The following is a 21,069-nucleotide window of genomic DNA, read 5'->3' on the forward strand; positions in this document are numbered from 1 at the left end:
TCACAGCCTCACTTTCACACCTGTCATGGCGCTGCTCTGAATAAGGTCTATAGTGGACGTAGGGCCTATCCCAAATGGCACTAAAATTAGTAAATGGGACACCCTACAGTGTCATGGACTTGGAACACAACCAAATACAGAAACGCGCTGCAAATAGCACAGAACACAAGGGAAATGTTTCCAGGGGACCCCAATAAGTGACGAACCCGGATGGGACATGCTTATTGCTCAATGTCTACTTTTTATTTTATGAATAAAATAAAGTTTTGTGAACTTTTGCAGTGCGTTTCTGTATTTTATTGTGTTTTCAGTATTTGGAGCACACATGTTTTGTAAAACTGATGAAGATGTTTTCTTTAATTTGCGGTTGTTTTTTCTATTTGCATGTGTTTTCTGAAGTTGCAGCGTGTTGAGCGCTCTCGGCCACCGTACTATCCACTATATTTTCGGACACCACTATAAATGTCTGTCCTCTAAAATAGTGCACTGGGAAATTTCGGATACAGACCCAACTATACTATGTTTAATATTGCATAGTGAAACATATTTTATAAAATATGCACTACATTGTAGTTATGTAGTATGCGGTACACAATACAGTTATGCAGCTTTTCCTAGACATTAATGCTATTTGATCGATAAAGATAAGACTATATGTATTATATTTTAAGTCTGTTGACTTCAGACAGCTCTTGTCACAGTGGAATAAATGATTTTTAAGTTAAGGAAGAATCTGAAGAATGTATTATTTGCTAGTAGCCTATAGCCTTCGTTGCTGTGATTTTGACTGTCTCTTTAAAAAAAAAGTCATAAAGCGCTTCACTGTCCCGGGATGCTGAGGGTGTGTGTGTGTGTGTATAAGCTACATCCACGTTCCTCAGCATCTGTGGTTCATGAAAGACAAGTCCTAACATTTGGTCTGTAAATGTCTGATCAAAACAACGACAGATATTCATTTGGTTGAGCGACGCCAAACTGGCTTCGGTAAGCACTTCATTTTAAAAGCTGATCGTCGGTCGGTTTTAAAATGATATATTACACGTTTCGATTTTAGTCAGTTTTATAATACCTGCACTAAAAAGACAAAATGCACAATGTGCTGATGCTCATCGCCACGTGTTATTTTGTCGTTGTGAGTGAGTGCAGTTTTTAAGCGCGTGCACATTTATGTGGCATCTCAATGACGCTGAAACGGCGACGTATCTTCATATTCTCTGGATGAGGCGGGCATGCTCCTTATGATGTTATGTGCAGAAACAATAGCATTTTGACCATGATTTACGGAGTATGAGCTGTGTTTTTGATTCATTTGTGCTGTGAGGAGTCCGCGTCGATGGATGTTGCAGTAACGTTAATTCAGTCTCTATATGGCAAGCTGTTTTAACTTTTAATCATTCGCAGGATATGAATTGTTGATATCAACAATTCAATGTTCACAAGTTAAAATGTGAATTCTTTATATCAGGAATTAGATGTAACAATGGCAATTTTTTTAATATCAGGAATTACTTTTCCATTAGTAAAAATGTGAATTCTTAATGTCAACAACTAGCCTACGCAATCACTCGCAGAAATACAAATTCTTGATATCAAGAATTAAATTTCAATTAGTAGGCCTAAAAACTATCATTCTTGATATCTGTTATTATATTTCCACTAGTTAGCCTAAATGTCACCATAGTCTGCCATTCAAATTCAGTTGTTATCAAGAATTGATTTAACATATCAGAAATACAAATAGTTAAATGTCATCATAGGCTGCCATTCAAACTCAAAGAATTGATTTCTCACTTGTTGAAATTCCAATTTCACATATCAGAAATACAATTCCTACTAGTAAAAATTAAATTGTTGATATCAAGAACAGACATTTGCACTAAGAACCACGCAATTACTGATATAAAAAATTATCATTTTTACTAGTAAGAATACAATTACAGATATCAACAATTATAGTTTTTACTAGTTGAAATTTAATTCTTGATATTAAGATTTCGTATTCCTGTGAGTGTGATATCAAGAATTAACATTTTTACTAATGGAAATGTAATTCCTGATATCAAAAATTGCCATTGTTACTAGTAGAAATCTAATTCTGATGTCAAGAATTAGCATTTTATGTGAAAATTGAATTATTGATATCAAGAATACATATCCTGGAAATTAATAAATGTCAAAATGGCTTGCCATAGCTTGAGATCACCGGAAGAATGGATCGTTACGTCAAAACTGCTGGGTGTGAGGGTTATTTTGGTGCTGAAGGAGGTTATTTTAGAAACTTTTAAAAAATATTTGAAATTCAGAATTGAAAGAATGTTTTGTGAAGCTGTTATATATGGCAATAGCTGTACAAATCTGACCATACAATATGTTATCTGACCATACAACCTTGCTAAAAAAAAACCCCAGCTTAAATCAGCATAAAACGCTTTTATTGTCTGTTGGGGTGTTTAGAGAGGTTTGGAACACTTTTTACCTGGTCAGACTTAGAGACCAGATAATCCAACTGAACACCAGCTTGGTCAGGTTGGGAGACCAGTTTAAACCAGTTAAGGCCAACAAAGCTGTGTTTATTTTACTTGCTTAGGCTGGTTTAAGATGGGTGTTTTTTTTTCAGCAGGGAAGTGTACAGACAAAAGCATTTACATTTAGATGAGACAGAAACTCCCTGCAGATCTAAGTGTTGCACTTGTACCTTTACATTTCAAACCATGTTTGACAGATTGTGCATTTAAGTAAATGTTCTTTACCAGCCCATTTAGCTTGTCAGATATGGGCACATCCTTGTATTGTTTTTTTTTAAATACATTGGTCATAAGGTAATATGGTTATAAGGTAATATGAAAATATAGATATGCGTAGAGAATTAGAACCTAATTAGAACTAAAGAATTAGAAAGTCATGGTAAATTACTATGGTGTTTATACATTTTCGAGTTATGTTTTAAAATATTTCATTAGTTAAAAAATTGCTCAATTCGAGTGCAATCTGTATAAATGATTTTAGTCCTTATTATGAATGAAAAAAAAAGCTTTTAAAACCTGGAAATATCAGGGCATTTTGAATATATTATTTCCTATTTATTTTCTGCTCTAAGATATTTAAATATTTGATTGAAATGGCTCTTTTGGGGTACAATTATCTCTATAAAATAAACTTAAACAAATTATCTCATAATCGAGAATTATCTGAAAAGTTATGGAAATTCATTGTTCATAATGTGTGTGAACCCTGGAATTGTCATGGAAATTTATTGGGCAAAAGGAGTGGGAACCCCGTGACATTCAGGAACTTAAGATAAACCTAAGTTTTATTGCATTCAAATACTCAAAATGGTGTTTATTTCAAACCTATTTTATTAAATGAGCTTCACAGAAAAGTAAACGATGGCACATTTACAGTATGCATTGCTGAATAAGAAAGCTCAATTTAGACCAAATGGGAAAAAACTCTGCAAATTCATTGACAGTTGCTGAAAATAAATGAAGATTAAGGAAGACGGGTATATTGGCCTGCTGGAAGTTGCTTGCTGATCTAATAGCTATACTAATGTGTTCGATTACATGCTTCAACCAAGACAACATTTTCAGCTTAGGCTTGCTGTTTTTTCTTTTAAGGTCTGGGCCAATTTACACAGTTTATCTGAAGTTGCAAACTGTGAGTTGCCTAATTAATGAGGAATAAGAATCAATTTACTTTGCAAATTTAGATAAATCACATTAAATGCAGATAGCAAACTTAGCTAATCTTAACAGTGGCTGAAAAAAAACATTCTACTGCCACCACTGAATTTCCATTCTTAAATATGTAGCAATCCAATGGCCTATAGCATTTGGACACTTAAGCCATGCTTAAAAGGCTGTTTTCAAACTTTGTTCCTTTGCTCCGCTTCTGCAGGTAGGTGTTACCCAGATTCCATATTTCCTGATTTTCAGTATCCTGAAAAAAAACAACTTGATAATTATGAAGATATCATCCTAAAACAAATTTGGCCATCTGTGTTGAAGCAAGCTTGTGTTGTATAAAAGGACAAATTAAGTGAGACACGTAATCAAAAGCAGGAGGCCGTATGTCCACTGGGAATCTGATACCTCTCATCAAGGGAGAAATCCCTGTGGTGCAGGAAAATATCAGCATGTTTCCTGCTGATACACCTGCTGAATTGTGCAGATCTGTCTCCCTGATGCTGTGGTGTACTGTGCTTGATGTGGATGAGGCTGTTTTCCTCAGAGGTTTTAATACAGCTCAGGAAATTTAATAAAGATCAGGGAAGTCAAGGTGTAGATATAAATTGCATATAGAATGATGCCTTATAATCAGTTCTGGATATTGGCGCATTTTATTCCAGGACTTGCTGGAATATTTGCACACTTTATTTTACTACATAATTTATTGTCCCAAACATTAAGTGCATACATATTGAGAATATCTTTATCTCTACCTGGCTAATACATGTTTTATTATTGGTTAGTATGTTGCAACTTTTGGACCTGTCAAATGTAGAAACTGTATTTTGCATTATTTGTATTAAATAAATGATTTAATCCTTATGATGATTATGTGGCTGTTTTTTCCCTGCATAAAGGTGCGGTCACATTTACGGTTGAAATCCAGCCATTTCAATAGGAATCCACACGATCAGTAATTTCAGGGCGAAAGATCAAGCTAATTTCAAGTTCAAGTTGGTCACATGGATTCACCACATTGACCAACAGAAAGCTGCTTGGTTTGAAAATGACTTATGTTTGAGCTGTGCTTCATATTACTGCACTATTGACAATGGACCACTTTTGTCCCCGAAATTTCACTACTGTGACCACACCTTAACCCCCTGGGGTCGTTTTCAACCAATATTGAAAAGCTAGTCTTCCACTTCCACTGTGATGAAGACACCTTGTGATTTTGATCTTAAAATCATTTTAGTGGTTTAATATGAAGAATGTTCCACATATGTGCCGCTGCATGGATATCTAGAGGGAAGATAACTTAAAAGGGATTGTCGGTAGGTTATAAAGGTAGGTAAAAGTAGTTAGAAGATGTTTTCTTAGTAGATGTCCCTGATTTGAATTGATCAACTGTATGACATTAGCGACTACATCAGTTTGACATAAACAATGTACAGTATTATGTTTCCATTTACAATCACCAACTACTGTAAAGTTGTTATATTTTCTCATCAAAGCCAAATTTTAACTCACTTTTGGCACTTTTTTTTTCAGGGCTGACAGAATCCCACTTCTGTGGGTCTGATGAAGCTAGTCATGGCTCTCATGAGAAGACCAGGGACCAGAGCCATTGTTTCAGAGCTCAATCCTTCATCCTCTAGCACTGCACCTGAGGGAAGTGAAAAGCTCAACGGAGATGGAGCTGATCCAATTCCTGAGCAACTTCCGGACGACAAGCTTGACATCCAACCATCCTCGCCTACGCCAAATAGGTCCTTTCTGAGTGATGGGTCTGGGGACGACTCCATCCCAGGCGAAAGCCCCCTTCAGCCAGATAGTATGGAAGAAGACTCGCTGTCCGAATATGATAATGTAGGATCTGGGGAAGAAGAGGAGGAGCGTGATTATGAGGAAGATGAGGAACTGCAGACTGAAGCAGATAGGATGACCTACTATGTCCACTGTTGTCCAGAGGATGAAAGCTACATGGAAGGAATGGACTGCCATGAAGGTGCAGATAGTGCGGAGTGTCCAGGCACATCTCGGGACGTCAGGGATAGCTGTACACCAGAGGAGGCTTGGAAACACTCAGAAGGCTTTTCCAAGGTACCACAGAAAGATGCACCAACGATGGTCTACAAACGACCAGAGCCCATCACAGAGACGACCTTCGTACAAGCCCCCATGGCTGAGGATGAGGAGGATGAAGAAGAGACTGAGGAAGAAGTCGAGGAGGACAGTGAAGAAGAAGACAATGATTTTTTTCACTATGTAGGGAACAAAGTGGAGTTGAACAACAATGAGGTCCCACATAAAGGCGGTTGTTCTGAAGTCTTTCTCAGAGACAACAGAAGTCGTCCCCAAGAATCTAGTCATGATAAATTGGGACAAGAAAGTGATTCAGTAAGTAACTATAGAAGGAACCAGGACATTTCCAAACACCCAAGGGATATCCCTCCAGGGTCAAGTTGTGCTCCTAGGAATCGAATGGAAAGCGTTCAGGAAGAGTGTGCTAGTGGCTGTCCAAAAGATTGTGATGTCCCAGTGGTTAGAGAATGTAGAGGAGACACTAGACAAAGTTCCAGATTTAGAGGGCATCATTCGGAGAGAGTACACAACAGAGACATTGCTTACCAGGACAGTAGCGGGGTCAACAATAAAGCTAAATTTGCAGATCCAGAGGACAGAGGTGCTTGGAAAAAAAGACATTTGCTAAAATACTCTAGAGAGGACGACAGGGACGGAGATGGGAAACATTCACACGAGCAAAGTAAAAATCCTGGAGACAGCAAAAACAGAGGACATGACCATCCCATTTGTAATCACAAACCAAAGGTTGAAAAAGAGACAAGGAGCTATGGGGATGTTGAGGAAGACCAGATTGTGATTGGAGTTAAGACCAAACTTAAAATTGCTCCAAATAACTCATGGAGGAACAAAGATCAGACACCTGATCAGACAAATAATGGGAAAGGGGCTCCTGTCAGTTCCAGGGCCTCTTCAACATCATCAGGCAGGAGAAACAGCCAATCCAGAGCCCATGTTAATACACCTGTACAGTCCCCAGACAAATGGCTACATAAAGACTCGGCCAAACCTGTTCAGAAGGAGAAGACAAGGCCTAGACAAGAGCAGGTAACTGTGAATTCTTTGGTATAACTGTCAAGAAGTCTTTGCTTTCTCTTTGCAGAGGAACTGCAACATTTGGATCCATTTGAATGGATCCTTGTTATTGTAGCATTTATTCCAGGTTAACCCATTCCTAAATGCCAAAAAATGTGGATGGTGGCTTTGCATGTTGATCAGACAGCCTGTTCTTGTCTTATTTGGAGACTCTTAACTACATTGCACTGGATTTCAACCAAGTGGTCTGCCTCCTTCTAGACAAGCATTAGACAAGTGTCTCCAATGAGATTTGAAGATTTCCATCCATCCATTCTCCAAACCTCTTGTCCCCTGTTAGGTCGCAGGGGTGTGTCTCGGGCTGCAGGGGAGGGAAACACTCTGGGCATGTGGCCAGTCAGATTTGAAGATTTGCTCTAAACAATAGACTATTCAATTGTTAGTGTTAAAGGGTTAGTTCACCCAAAAATGTAAATTATCCCATCATTTACTCACCCTCAAACCATCCTAGATGTATATGCCATTCTTCTTTCAGCCAAACACAATTGGGGTTATAATAAAAAAAATATCCTGGCTCTTCCAAGCTTTATAATGGGAGTGAATAGTGAAAAAAGCACATCCATCCATCATAAAAGTAATCCATACGACTCCAGAGGGTTAATAAAGGCCTTCTGAAGCGAAGCGATGCGTTTTTGTAAGAAAAATACAAAAGTGGTTGTTGGGAAACCAACACAACATTCCTTTATGCAAACCTTTAGCCATTTGGTTCCAATTATGCTAAAGCTAATTGTGTTAATTTAACTAATATGTATACAGGGGCCGAATTTTTGTGTTGCATTCCCTAAAAATCCAGTTGTTTCGCCCCTGCTTATACATATACTTCTTGAAATGTATAAACTTCCATGTATACCCACAAATAATCTAAACAGTTTAATACATTTTTGGGTTCTTGAAAGATGAAATTGTAACTGCTACAACTGACTAGATATTGGCTACTGGCTTTTTAATACAATAGCACTAACAATACCATTACAGCTTTATGTTTTTATCAATAATCATTCATCATCATCATGTCAATTATAAATTGTACCTATATATCAAAATATTATTATTGTCTGTTTTAATGTTTTCGACAGGTTCCTCAAAGTAGTCCAGAGGACAGTAGTACAGAGCCACCATCTGGACAAAAGAGACCGGCAAGTTACCTAGTTATATGCTGAACAGTAATCTCAGAGTCGGTTCTGTCCCTCAGAATACATCCTTTGGGGCAAGATGTAACCTGAAAAGGGATCTGTACCTTAATTATCGTTTTGCTTTTCAGCAGATCCAGAGAAATCCCTCTTTTCCAAGCTTTGTGGATAGTAAGTTCTGTTTTATTTTAAACCCAACTGAGACACAGACCTTTAAAGATTTGAAATATCCATCTGTACATTTGTTAATCATTGGTATATAATTGATAGTAGAGTCACGTTAAGGGTATTAGCTCAAATTTCAGGTGGTTTATGAGTCTGGTTGTTTATCCTGGTCTTTGAATTTGTTTTCTAGTTCCTGGTCCATGTGAGCCAGAAGATCTCATCAATGGAATCATCTTTGCTGCAAACTACCTCGGCTCTACCCAGCTGTTGTCCGAAAGAAACCCGTCTAAAAGCGTGCGCATGAAGCAAGCGCAAGAGGCAGTGGACTTTGTTAAGGTATTTTATAAGATTCTCCACACAAATATAATTTAATATCCATTAAAAATAAAAGTTAAGTTTCAGAAGTTCTTTCTCAGTCCACTAGATGACACTGTAACCTTTGTGTAACTGTGTTCTTTAGTCTGTAGAGGGTGAAGCTCAGAGTTTGACTGAGATTGACTTGTTCATCTCAACCAAGGCCATCAAGGTGCTCAATGCTGACACACAGGTGGGTAAAGTTCATATAAACCTGGTAATTGTCAATATATATACAGTATCGTGTAGATACTGATAAGTCGTTACGGTGCTCTAGTAATGGGAATGCAGGTTTGAATCTGGCCTGTGTCAATTCCCAATCCCATTTTCCCCTTTCTGTCTTAATACTTCCTGCTTCCTCCTGATCGTTGTTCACAGGAGACGATGATGGACAACGCTCTCCGCACCATCTCATACATCGCAGACATCGGTAGCGTGGTGGTTCTGATGGCGCGCCGGCGTCTGTCTAACTCCTCCTCACTCGACTGCACAGAATCAGACCTCAGCACAGAAAGTCAGAAGCAGTACCGCATGATGTGCTACGTTTTTGAGTCGGAGGATGTGAGACTTATTTTTATTTTATTTATTTTTTGGGGGAGAAAAGCTGAAGTGTGTCTTCTTGTCCTTTTCGGTTGACATGACATTATTTGTGCAATTACAAATATTTACCAGTTTGTTACTTACACACTTTAATCTAACGGTCAAAAACTGCATAATGAATCTGTCCTCATATCAGTGTTGAATGGTACCCTCTTATAACTAGCTACTATGTACTTATCTGTCTGTATATTGTTATAATATACACATATTATTAGTCAGAAACCCAAATGGAATATTTTGTGCTTTCATGCACTGATTTTATAGGGGAAAATCTGCAGAATTCTGTGGAATTTATAGATTTAAATGCAAGATTATGGATTTAAATGTGGTAAAATTAGCTGAGAGTACTGCGCTTTTAATGTTAGCCGAAAGTTAAATTAGCCTAGACATTTCATAAACAAACATGCAATGTTTAATATTCAATAAGCAACATTTAATATTTAATAAACAAACATTATATACTTAAAGGTAACTGAATGCATTATCAAATTAGCCAAAATAATTACTAAACAAACATATATATATTAAATTATAAAAAACACTCTTATTGGAAGCTGAAAATAAAATTATTATTATAAAGCATATAATATTAAATATTCAGTAAGAATTTATTTATATTAATATTTAATTAAAATAACAATCTCATTGGTAGTTGAAATCATTATCAGAAAATTAGCCTAAATAATTGCTAAGCAAATATATAATGCATAATATTCGATAAGAAATATTTTACATGTGATAAACACACACTATCTTTGGTAGATGAAGGCATTATCAAATTAGTTTAAATAATTACTAAACAAACAGGGAGAGGCAGGGCATGTGCATAGCTGTATGATTGACAGGTGTTCCAGTACTGTGGAATTCTGCGGGCAAAGATAATTGTGGGTTTGTAGTTCATTCCTCCTCTAGTCAGTTTTGTATTTATTCTTCATCGTGTTAACAATGAGCTGTATAAAATATCTGCTCATGTAATTGTTTTTTTGAGTCAAGCACTCTCTCACTCAGAGATGTCGTCACGTCTTCAAGTATCATCCTCTCGCTGAGTGGTTCACCTCCTCTCTCTCTCTCTCTCTCTCTCTCTCTCTCCCCCCCACACACACACACACACACAGGCCCAGCTCATCGCACAGTCCATCGGTCAGGCGTTCAGCATGGCCTACCAGGAGTTCCTCCAAGCCAATGGGATCAATCCCAAGGACCTCAGCCAGAAAGACTACAGTGACATACTGAACACACAGGAGATGTATAATGACGACCTCATCCATTTCTCCAATTCTGAAAACCTTAAAGAGGTAATAATGAAAGCACTGGAAACCTTAATCATAGCAGCTCGGAAATGTAGCTGCAGACGTGTTGCGATGCTCCCGCGAGTCGAACCTGTCTATTCCAGATCCCCTTCTTCCAGTCTTTCCTAATGTTTTTCTATCACTTTTAATTTTCCTATCTAGTTGTCGACCAGTTTGGGTTTCTCAATGCTGCTGCCAGTAGAATTATATATATTTAATTTATTTGATTTAATTCAACAATTTTATAACTATGGCAATAAACACAAAATGATTTGTATATACACACAAACTGTGTATCTATTATATATATATATATATATATATATATATATATATATATATATATATATATATATATATATACATATATACATATATATATATATATATATATATATATATATATATATATATATATAAACATATATAAATTATATGTATTTATTATTTTAATACATTTTTTAATATTAATAGATTACATTTTTATATTATTTACCATATTCGTTTTTATTAATAATATTATTAATGTTTATATTATTTTGTAATTAATCAAACATTTATTTTTACTACTGGTATTTATTTTATTTTCACAATATTTGCTACCAAATGATCTCAAAAATCTGAGTTTTAGAAAACTAAAATGTGCTAAAAGCTATAAATATGACAATAAAAACATGAATTAGTGTATATACACATAAACTGTTACTATTATATTTATATAATTGTGTGGATGAGTATATGTGTGTGTTTGTTAATATATATAAGTAATTATAATTTTTTACATTTTAACAAACATTTATTTAATAAAACATTTTTTTCCCCACAACATTTACTACAAAATGCTCTCAAAAAAAACATTGAAATATTAAAAAACTAAAATGTGCTAAAAGCGAGCCTGGTTATCACCTGATGTCCATAACCACATAATTGCTAAATACTGACCGATTAATTGGTGTATATGCAAAACTAAATGCAAAAAAAACACAAATAAAACGTGATCTGAGGATTTTTTTGGGGGCTCGTTCTACATCATACTTAAAATAGCACCTGCCACCCCATATTCATTTTATGAATGGAATAATCTTTGCCTTGAAGTTCTTTCTTTACTTTTAGTCAATTTTGATTTTTTGTAACCAGCTTCAGCTAGAGAAGCAGAAGGGGGAGATACTGGGTATGGTGATCGTGGAGTCGGGCTGGGGCTCAATCCTGCCCACCGTCATCTTGGCCTGCATGCTGAACAACAGCCCCGCCGCCCGCTCCGGCAAACTCAATGTGGGCGATCAGATCATGGCCGTCAACGACACCAGTCTGGTGGGCCTGCCTCTCGCCACCTGTCAGGGCATCATCAAGGTTTTGACATTCTTATGCATGTATTCAACACTTGTGTGTCGTCAGATTGCAGTATTACATATGTTTGTGTTTCAGGGCTTGAAGAATCACGTTCAGGTGAAACTGAGTGTAGTGAGTTGCCCACCTGTTACTACTGTCCTCATAAAGAGACCAGACCTGCAATACCAGCTCGGTTTCAGCGTTCAGAACGGAATAGTAAGTGTCAAGGATCAAGAAAGACACTAAAATACCTCAGTAAGATGTGTCACTGAAAAAAAATGACACACATCAGCTTTACCAACATCTAATGCTTTACCAAAAGATGTCATTTTCAGTACAATAAGCTATCTAATCTAATCTTATCTAATCAGCTGCTGTGTATTTGCACAGTTAGGGGACTTTTTGTTGTATCATGACTTCTTTGCAATCTTACTCTGTCATCCTGTTGTTGAATTGCAGATCTGTAGTCTGATGCGTGGAGGTATTGCGGAGAGGGGAGGGGTGCGTGTCGGACACAGAATAATTGAGATAAACGGACAGAGTGTGGTGGCGATGGCGCATGAGAAAATCGTCCACGCCCTTTCAGTGTCCGTAGGAGAGGTACGGCTTTATATATACATATGTTTTGGTGGAACATTAGTAATAATCTAGCCTCTGGAAGGGGTGTAAAAGTACAGCGATGCTGGACACAAATATTAGCACATTAAAATATTAGACCTTTAAAATATTAGCCCATTAAAGGGTCAGAAATGCCTTAGCCAAAAACTTTCTTTGGTTAAGGTAAAACGGTTTTCACATTTAATTGTGCTTGAATATTAAGATTAATTTATTTCAATAAGTGTGAATATATATATATATTTATATATATATATATACACACAGGGTTTGAAATGAACTTTTTCACTCACCAAAACTTTTCAGAACTTCTACTAGCCAAAAAAGAAAAAAGAAATGAACCAGATTAACTACGTCACAGTTTATACAGTATATACAGTACAGGTCAAAAGTTTGGAAACATTACGATTTGTTTATATTTTGAAAGAAGTCTCTAATGCTTATCAAGGCTGCATTTATTTGATAAAAAATACAGAAAAAAACTGTAATATTGTGAAATATTATTACAACTTAAAATAATAGTTTTCTATTTGAATATACTTTAAAAAATAATTTATTCCTGTGATGCAAAGCTGAATTTTCAGGATCATTACTCCAGTCTTCAGTGTCACATGTGACATCTGGTCTATCACATGATCCTTTAGAAATCATTCTAATATTCTGATTTATTATGAGTGTTGGGAACAGTTCTGCTGCCTAATATATTTGATGAATAAAAGGTTAAAAAGAACTGCATTTATTCAAAATAAAAAATATTTTCGAATAATATAAATCTTCTTTACTATCACTTTTTATCAATTTAACACATCCTTGCTGAATAAAAGTATTGATTTATTTAAAAAAAAGAAAGAAACAAAATTACTGACCCCAAATTACTGACCAGTATATTGTTGTTACAAAAGATTTCTATTTTTAAAACATTTTTTTTATTTTATTTTTTACTTTTTATTCATCAAAGTATCCTAAAAAAGTATCACAGGTTATGAAAAAATATTAAGCAGCAGAACTGTTTCCAACTTTGATAATGAATCATCATATTAGAATGATTTCTAAAGGATCATGTGATAGACTGGAGTAATGATGCTGAAAATTCAGCTTTGCATCACAGAAATAAATGATAATTTAAAGTATAATAAATTGAAAACCAATTATTTTAAATTGTAATAATATATCACAATATTACATTTTTTTTCCTGTATTTTTGATCAAATAAATGCAGGCTTGATGAGCAGAAGAAACTTCTTTCAAAAACATTAAAAATAGTAATGTTTCCAAACTTTTGACCTGTACTGTATATGGATTTCATACATCCATCTCCTCCCTTCCTCTTTCTTCCTCATCCTTTTTACCAAAAATGTATTTTAGGTGGAGAGATCAATACAGTGCAAAGAACATAAAAAAATGTAGGATGTTGGAAAATAAAAATGTCTTTTCTGTTAACCAAATGCTTTTTAATCATCGCTTTTGCTTCAATGCAAATGAACAAGCGCGCCAGCGTGTGTTGCGTAGTGATGGGCAAGTTCTAGTTAGCCAGATATGTGCATATTCTGCGCAATACGCTGTATTTAATATATCATGATGACTCACGAGTTGAGTATTTGCATTAAATCTGCGCAGATTTAGCTTAAACAAACTTCCCCAGCAAAGTGATTAAACATAATAAATAACACACCAATTTGGTTGGTGATTTGACAGCGTTACCCGCCACAGTGGTTTGGCGGCTGCTTAATTTCAAACGCTGTTTACAGTATATATACACACTCAATGGACACTTTATTAGGTACACCTTGATAGTACCAGGTTGGAACCTTTTGCCTTCAGAACTTAATTCAGCCTTAATTCTTCATGGCACAGATTCAACAAGGTGCTGGAAACATTCCTCCAAGATTCTGGTCCATGTTGACATGAAATCATCACGCATTTGATCTGAATCACCTGTTCCTCCACATCCCAAAGATGCCCTATTGGATTGAGATCTAGTGACTTTGGAGTCAGTTTCAGTTTAGTGAACTCATTCATGTTCAAGAAACCAGATTGAGATTATTTGAGCTTTGAGACATGGCGTGCTATCCTGCTGGAAGTATCCATCAGAAGATGATACACTGTGGTCATAAAGGGATGGACATGGTCAGCAACAATACTCAGGTATGCTGTGGTGTTTAAACGATGCTCAGTTGGTACTAAGGAGCACAAAGTGTGCCAAGAAAAATATCCAACACACATTACACCACCACCACTATCAGCCAGAACCGGATTCATGCTTTCATGCTGTTTACCCCCAAACCCTCTGAAAGTCACAGCAGAAATCCAGACTCAACGTTTTTCCAATCTTCTATTGTCCAGTTTTGGTGAGCCCGTGTGAATTGTAGCCTCAGTTTGCTATTCTTATCTGACAGGAGAAGCACCGGTGTGATCTTCTGCTGCTGTAGCTCTTCTGCTTCAAGGTTTGACGTGTTGTGAGTTCAGAGATGCTCTTCCGCAGACCTCGCTTGTATCGACAGGTTGAGTTACTGTTGTCTTTCTATCAGCTGGAACCAGTCTGACCATTCTCCTCTGACCTCTGGCATCCACAAGACATTTTCTCCCACAGAACTGCCGCTCACTGGATATTTTCTCTTTTTCTGACCATTCTCTGTAAACCCTAGAGATGGTTGTGCGTGAAAGTCCCAGTAGATCATCAGTTTCTGAAATACTCAGACCAGCCCGTCTGGCATCAACAACCATACCATGCTCAAAGTCACTTAAATCATCTTTCTTTCTTCCCCATCCTGATGCTCAGTGTGAACTTCAGCAGATCGTCTTGATCATGTCTAAATGCCTAAATGCATTGAGTTGCTACCTTGAGATTGGCTGATCAGATATTTGTGTTAATGTGGAGCTAAACAGGTGTACCTAATAAAGTGGCCAGGGAACTAAAATTATTTATCAAGTTTTTCTGAGAAAAAGTGTGAAACTGGCTTTTTATACATACATTATGTATTATTATTATGTATTAAGTGTGGATGAGGAACATGCCTAAAATAGAAAATGTATGACGTATCATTTCAACGCTGTTGTTAAATTATTAAAAGAAAATGTTAAAAGCAATTAAAAACACTCAATAAAAAACGGAAGCTAGTTATATACGTGGTTTTTTGTTATGACAGTGTAATTAGTCAGTTTTCAGATTCGACTGAACTCGAGTACAGTACAAATTCCTCAAAACAATACGCAAGTACTGTACAGTTATGAAGAATAATTAGTACTTTACACCCCTTGCTTTTTGCAGTGAGTCAAAAAAAGCTGACCTTTATTTAAGTCATCATCCTTTCTCGCATTTTTGCATTCAATTATTTTTATTACGTAGTTCATTAATGACGTGAATGCTATTAAAATGAGGTATCTTTCCTTTTTCTCAACAGATTAACATGAAAACTATGCCAGCCGTCATGTTCAGATTGTTAACTGGTCAAGAGACTCCGGTGTACATATGAGGAATCATAAACCTGGGACCTTTTCCTGCAATGTTAAAAAAACATTTACAGCTCCTCCTAAAAAAAGTAATTATATAAAAAAATATTCATCTTGCTTCATGTGGCTGCAGACTGCATGTAAAGATCATTAGAAAGAGTGCAAACATGCACACATAATCACATAATTACTTTATCAAAGGGGGGCTGTTACTTGCTTATTAATGCAATTATACATACAGTCTTCCATGGCAGACTTGTTAGTTTGTATATATGTTAAATGCCTTTCGTTCAAGCCTTTTGGTTGCACTTTATTTTACAGAGTGTGTACTTACAGTACACTTACCTAAGAAAGTACTGGGTAACATAAGGTAACTACATGGTTTAAGGTTAGGTTTAGGGGTAGGTTCAGGGTTAGTACCTAGTTATTACACAGTTATTGTAATTACTATGAAAAGTACATAGTATGTACATGGGGAACAGGTCTGTGAAATAAAGTGCTACCAGCCCTTTTGAGTTCTTTAAGTACTTAGAAGTACTTATGAATGAAAAATACCAAGTGACTGTACTAAAGTTAAGACACTGACGATTTAATCGACAAAGTAGGGCATTATCACTACATTTAATTAACAATACTCATTTCACAAACTCAAAAATTGGACTAAAGCATGCTAAAATCCAAAGATTACTGTTACATTTTCTGAATAGGCTGCATTTCAGTTCTTCTGGCTGTCCTCGGTGTCTCTGTGATAAATGGGTACTGTACACTATGAATGACTCATTTCTGTAGATTACTAGTTCAGCATGCCGGATTTTGAAGACTTAAAGATATACTAATCAGAAAACCTGAGCTACATTCATGTTCATGCATGATATTATAAATAATAGAATGAATGAGTCAGAATTATCTCATGAATGAACTCCATCTACATTTCAGGTATGTCATTTTAGTGCTTATAATTTTTTTCTCTGAGCATTAAATCCACACACATATAGCAGTGTTATTTTAGTACCAATGATGTACTATTATAGTTTTTGTTGATATTTTGAATTAGATATTTTGTTTTCATTTTAATTTTGGTCATTTTAATAAAGGTTTAGTAATTTTGTTGTTTTTTAGTTTTATTTTGTGTGCTTTTTTATATCTATATAGTTTTTCTGTAATTGTAGTTTATTTACTTTCATTAAAGTAAATGAAAATATTTTGAGAGATTTTTTTTATTTAATTTTTATTTCAGTTCATGTTTTTTTATTTCAAGTATTGCTGTCAAATCGATTAATCGCGATTAATCACATTTAACATATATACACACATTATATGAACACAAAATTATGTTTATATATATACACATACACACACAACACATATATAATATATACATGAATACAATAATATATATACACACATATATTATATAAACACAAACTTTTATGTTAGAAGCGATTAATCGATTTGACAGCACTAATTTCAAGTAATGAAAATGGGTTTTTATGGTTTTAGTTTCTAGTTAATGATGATAAGCCTGGTTTAATATACCTTGAATTAAATTACCTGTAAACTTCCACATTCATGTGGTTATGAATTCAATCTTGGTATCGCCAAATGTCGTTATTGCAATAATGTGTGCATAGTATCTCATTTAGTTCATACTGTAACACAAATAATGAAAATGGACACATTGTAGAATTTGATTTTTGTTTTAAATATTTTATTTGTGCATTATGTACATGTATATGCAGTAGAACAATAGAATAGAACAATAGAATCAGTAACAATTTTATATACAACAACTCCCAGAAAGTTTCAGTCTGCAAGTTTTCAAGTAGTAGTTGTGGACGACAACAAACCGCCCCTCAAAGCTTCTGTTGAAAGAAAGAAGAAAAGAAAAAAGAAAACAATTAATATTTCAACAGCAAAGACAGCATTTTTAAACAATTAATGACATCATTTTGGTGTTAGTAGTAATATGCAGTCGTTGTATGGAAAAGAGCAGCATGAAGATTCTTCAAAACATCTTATTTTGTGTTCCACGGAAAGAAACTGAAATGAGAGTGCGTAAATAACGACCAAATCGTTTCGGCTAATGTTAATGAAAATGCATTTATTTGTGTAGAAAACATACTGTTATTGTAGTGATCTGCCGAGGCAAAGAGCCATTCCCCGTCGGCGTGATGTCATCAGAGATCACTCCCTCTAGAAAGCCTGAGTTGAGGTAGCATTCACCGGTATGGCATTCGTCTTCCTCGTTGTCCACGCCAACACTGAACGCCTCCCTCATCCTCGCAGGAAATAGACAATCCAGTAACACCACCACCAAACCAATCACAGCGCACAGTAAACCTGAAAATCAACCGTAATCGTGTTATAAAGTATTTTATATGCTTTCCAAGTCAAAAACCTTTCGAGAGTGTCCCGCTTTCACATTAGGAGCATTTACCCGTTGCCAAAGCGATCCAGAAGGAATGGCTATAGTCTGTCCTTAAGGACTCTGCACCTATACTGAAGTCACACTGGGGCAGGTTGTATATAGTTGAGAAGGAAGCCATGGAGAAGAAGATGAAAGCAGCCGTGGCTATCATCATGTACCCGGCGTAGAGGATGACGGGCATTGAGAAGAGGATATTGGCCACCAGCCAGCAGCAAAAAGCCGTCCTGCGGGAGAAGGCCATTCTTTAGCTTGTTTGCATTTGTTGAATAGGACGGAGTTTCTTTACACTACAGTAAGAGATTGGTGGTGACTGTGTGTTGGTTTACCAGAGATTGGCTGAGGCGAAGCGGCCTGAGTATCTGTACTGGAAGATGAGCCCGCAAGCGCTGTTGCGTGTGAACTTCTCTGCGATGTAAAGGATGGGGTTGGGAAGACCCCTCTCGAGCGCGTCGCCGTACTGCTCATCCACGCTGCTCGACCAACTGAAGATCTCGTTGTAGTCAATGGTCTCGTTTATCTGTGATACGGGCTCGCCTGTTGGAACAGATGTCAAAAGACCCGGTCAGGGTTTTTGTGGACCAAAAAAGTGGACCAAAAATGTCGCGGACTCGTCCTGTTCACCTCTGAGTGTTATGTTTATTCCGTACAGGCCCACGTGAAGTCCCACCTCAGCGGACACCACTGCGTTACTGAAGGATTTGTAGGTGGCGTTGGCCTTCACGCTGGCTTCAGCCCAGTCTCCGGTAAAATTCAACACTGAAGCAGACAAGAGGAGTTTAGCAAATCATTAATGAAAATGTAGGCCATACAAGTTTTGCATCTTATATAATAAGTGGACTTAAAGGGATATTTGTTTCTATTGTTCCAGCTGAATATTTCGTACTCGCACTTAAAATTGTTAATGTCGTTGCATTACATAACATATATGTCAAACCAAGTGGCATTAAATTTAATGAAAGACAATCTCTGGTTATTACTTTGACCTTGGTTAAAAGTCATTGAAAGATTGGTGAAGTAAAGCATAACTTTAACTTGGAAGTGTGAAAAAAGTTTTTGAGGCCACTATACAGTAACAACTACTAGATTTCTTAATGAACATACTTAATCAAAATACTCACCAACTAAAACACCACCGATAAATAAACTAATGATTATCCTAAACATCCAGAACAGTCTCTGAAAAAAAGAGGACATTATATTTTAATGTTCTTTCATGTTTTGCAGAAATGTAAAAAGAGATGATGTAAAAGACTTTTCACTATGGTTTATAAGTTAATAAGGGTTTAAGTTATAAGTTAATAAAAAATGTCACCTAAACTGACAAAAGGTGTTATTTTAGTCTTAGTGTAGACCTTGTGATTAGAAAATAGAAAATTAATCTCAATATTTGTAAAACAATAGAAAGAAATACTTTAAATAGCCTACTATATAGGCTATGTTTGACAACTCCGGTGAATTCAAGGTACAATGAAACACCTTTTACCTCAGAGTTTACAACAATTTGACATTCACAAAATCAAAATGTAAAAGAAATGGCATCGTCATAATATTACATTTACATTTCTTGATGTTTAAAACAATAATTTCTTCGCCTTTCTATCATCTCACATTCTAATTTTTCATTTTCCCTTATTGGAAAGCTGTAGAAGATGCATTGTTTTTAAAATAGTGTTCTAGAAGAATTGATTCAACTCGCTCACTCACCGATTTTCCACGTATTCCTGGTAGAATGAAGATGAAACTGACAGCCAGAACCGAGAAAACCAGGATGGCGACCAGCAGGCTGATGTCGACGATGAACGGGCTTCTTTGTAGCGAGTAGAACGGGTAAATGCCATCGTAGAAAGTCATCTTCCCTCCACAGGCGAGAACTAAAGCTGAAAGCAGGACAGTGTTGGCAAGAGGCTCGGTTACCTGAAGATTGCAGATAACAGTCTAGTGTGCGAATTATACAGTGACTTTCAAGGGTATCGAAATTTTACGGCCGCTATTGAAGTGCGTCTCGCGCAACCCGTTAGTTTGGTCGTTCCAGAGAAATTTGCAATCGTCAACCATAAACCCCCTTTTTTGTAGTTTAGCACTAATTAAGTGCTAAATTATTGAAATTGTAGGTTGTTTTGTTGAAATATCGTACAGATGTGCTCGAGCAGCTTGTGTTGCTGGTTACCTCAGTTTGCAAGCTATTTCCCTTGTAAGAATGTTTTGCTAATGTTCGAATTAAGTTATAAAAAAAGTTATTTATGAATATTCTCTGAACGCTAAACGTCCAGTTTTATACATGTTTTTTTTTTTTACTAAAAATTTAAAATGTAAAAAAATTAAAAATTAGGCATAGGCTAGTTCAATCCTGTTGAAACAAATAGTAAAAATAATAATAAAATAAAAGAGAGAGAGAGAGAGGCTCATAATGTAGGCTTCTTTTTAGACCTCCCAAATTCAATTGTCTTCCAGGAGGATTTAAATTAAATACGGGGGTCAAACTCCGATCATTTAACCCATCACCTTCTCACATTTTCGCACTTATGAATATGATCCATCTTTAAAACATCTATGCAATTACTTAAAATATGCTAAATATATGGCCTAGCCTACAACACAGAAAACGCTACTCATAGGCTATAACAGCCCGTTATGCCGCTTAGGTAGGTCCGTCCAGGTAAACGCACATTTTGATTATCATAAATTTATTCTCTTATTCTCCAAGTCTGACAGAATTAGATGCCGCTTAACAGACATTTACAAATCTCAACCCAACCACAATGCCGCACTGCAACTCACCTGTGGACGCAACGACAGCCGTAAAACAAGACGGGAAAATATGAGTCCTGGAAATAAGATGATCCGGTCTGCGCTCATCTTTT

General features: G+C 36.1%; 2 protein-coding genes across 4 annotated transcripts; one reads left to right on the forward strand and one right to left on the reverse strand.

Moving 5' to 3' along the window:
- The first annotated feature begins 829 nt into the window (after window positions 1-829).
- On the forward strand, window positions 830-16,893 carry apba2a (amyloid beta (A4) precursor protein-binding, family A, member 2a). Of its 3 annotated transcripts, XM_084094777.1 has the most exons (12): window positions 852-984; window positions 5,220-6,800; window positions 7,925-7,984; window positions 8,110-8,149; window positions 8,334-8,479; window positions 8,604-8,690; window positions 8,876-9,058; window positions 10,213-10,392; window positions 11,524-11,736; window positions 11,812-11,931; window positions 12,175-12,315; window positions 15,732-16,893. In XM_084094777.1, exons 2-12 carry the CDS (start codon window positions 5,250-5,252, stop codon window positions 15,801-15,803), a joined length of 2,793 nt encoding a protein of 930 aa, XP_083950903.1. In that variant the 5' UTR covers window positions 852-984; window positions 5,220-5,249; the 3' UTR covers window positions 15,804-16,893. The 3 variants fall into 3 exon arrangements, with proteins under 3 accessions (XP_083950902.1, XP_083950901.1, XP_083950903.1); XM_084094776.1 differs by having other exon boundaries at window positions 830-984; window positions 8,113-8,149; window positions 11,524-11,931; XM_084094775.1 differs by having other exon boundaries at window positions 851-984; window positions 11,524-11,931; window positions 15,732-15,938.
- Window positions 16,894-17,548: 655 nt separating this feature from the next.
- On the reverse strand, window positions 17,549-20,059 carry duox2 (dual oxidase 2; the record flags this gene model as incomplete). Its single annotated transcript, XM_084094780.1, has 7 exons — window positions 17,549-17,642; window positions 17,903-18,120; window positions 18,218-18,432; window positions 18,535-18,742; window positions 18,830-18,964; window positions 19,327-19,384; window positions 19,913-20,059. The coding sequence occupies 7 exons, from the start codon at window positions 20,057-20,059 to the stop codon at window positions 17,634-17,636; spliced, it is 990 nt and encodes a 329-aa protein (XP_083950906.1). The 3' UTR covers window positions 17,549-17,633.
- Window positions 20,060-21,069: the final 1,010 nt, after the last annotated feature.

This window comes from Abramis brama (assembly GCF_963993115.1).
Source record: "Abramis brama genome assembly, chromosome: 20".
NCBI classification, from domain to species: Eukaryota; Metazoa; Chordata; class Actinopteri; order Cypriniformes; family Leuciscidae; genus Abramis; species Abramis brama.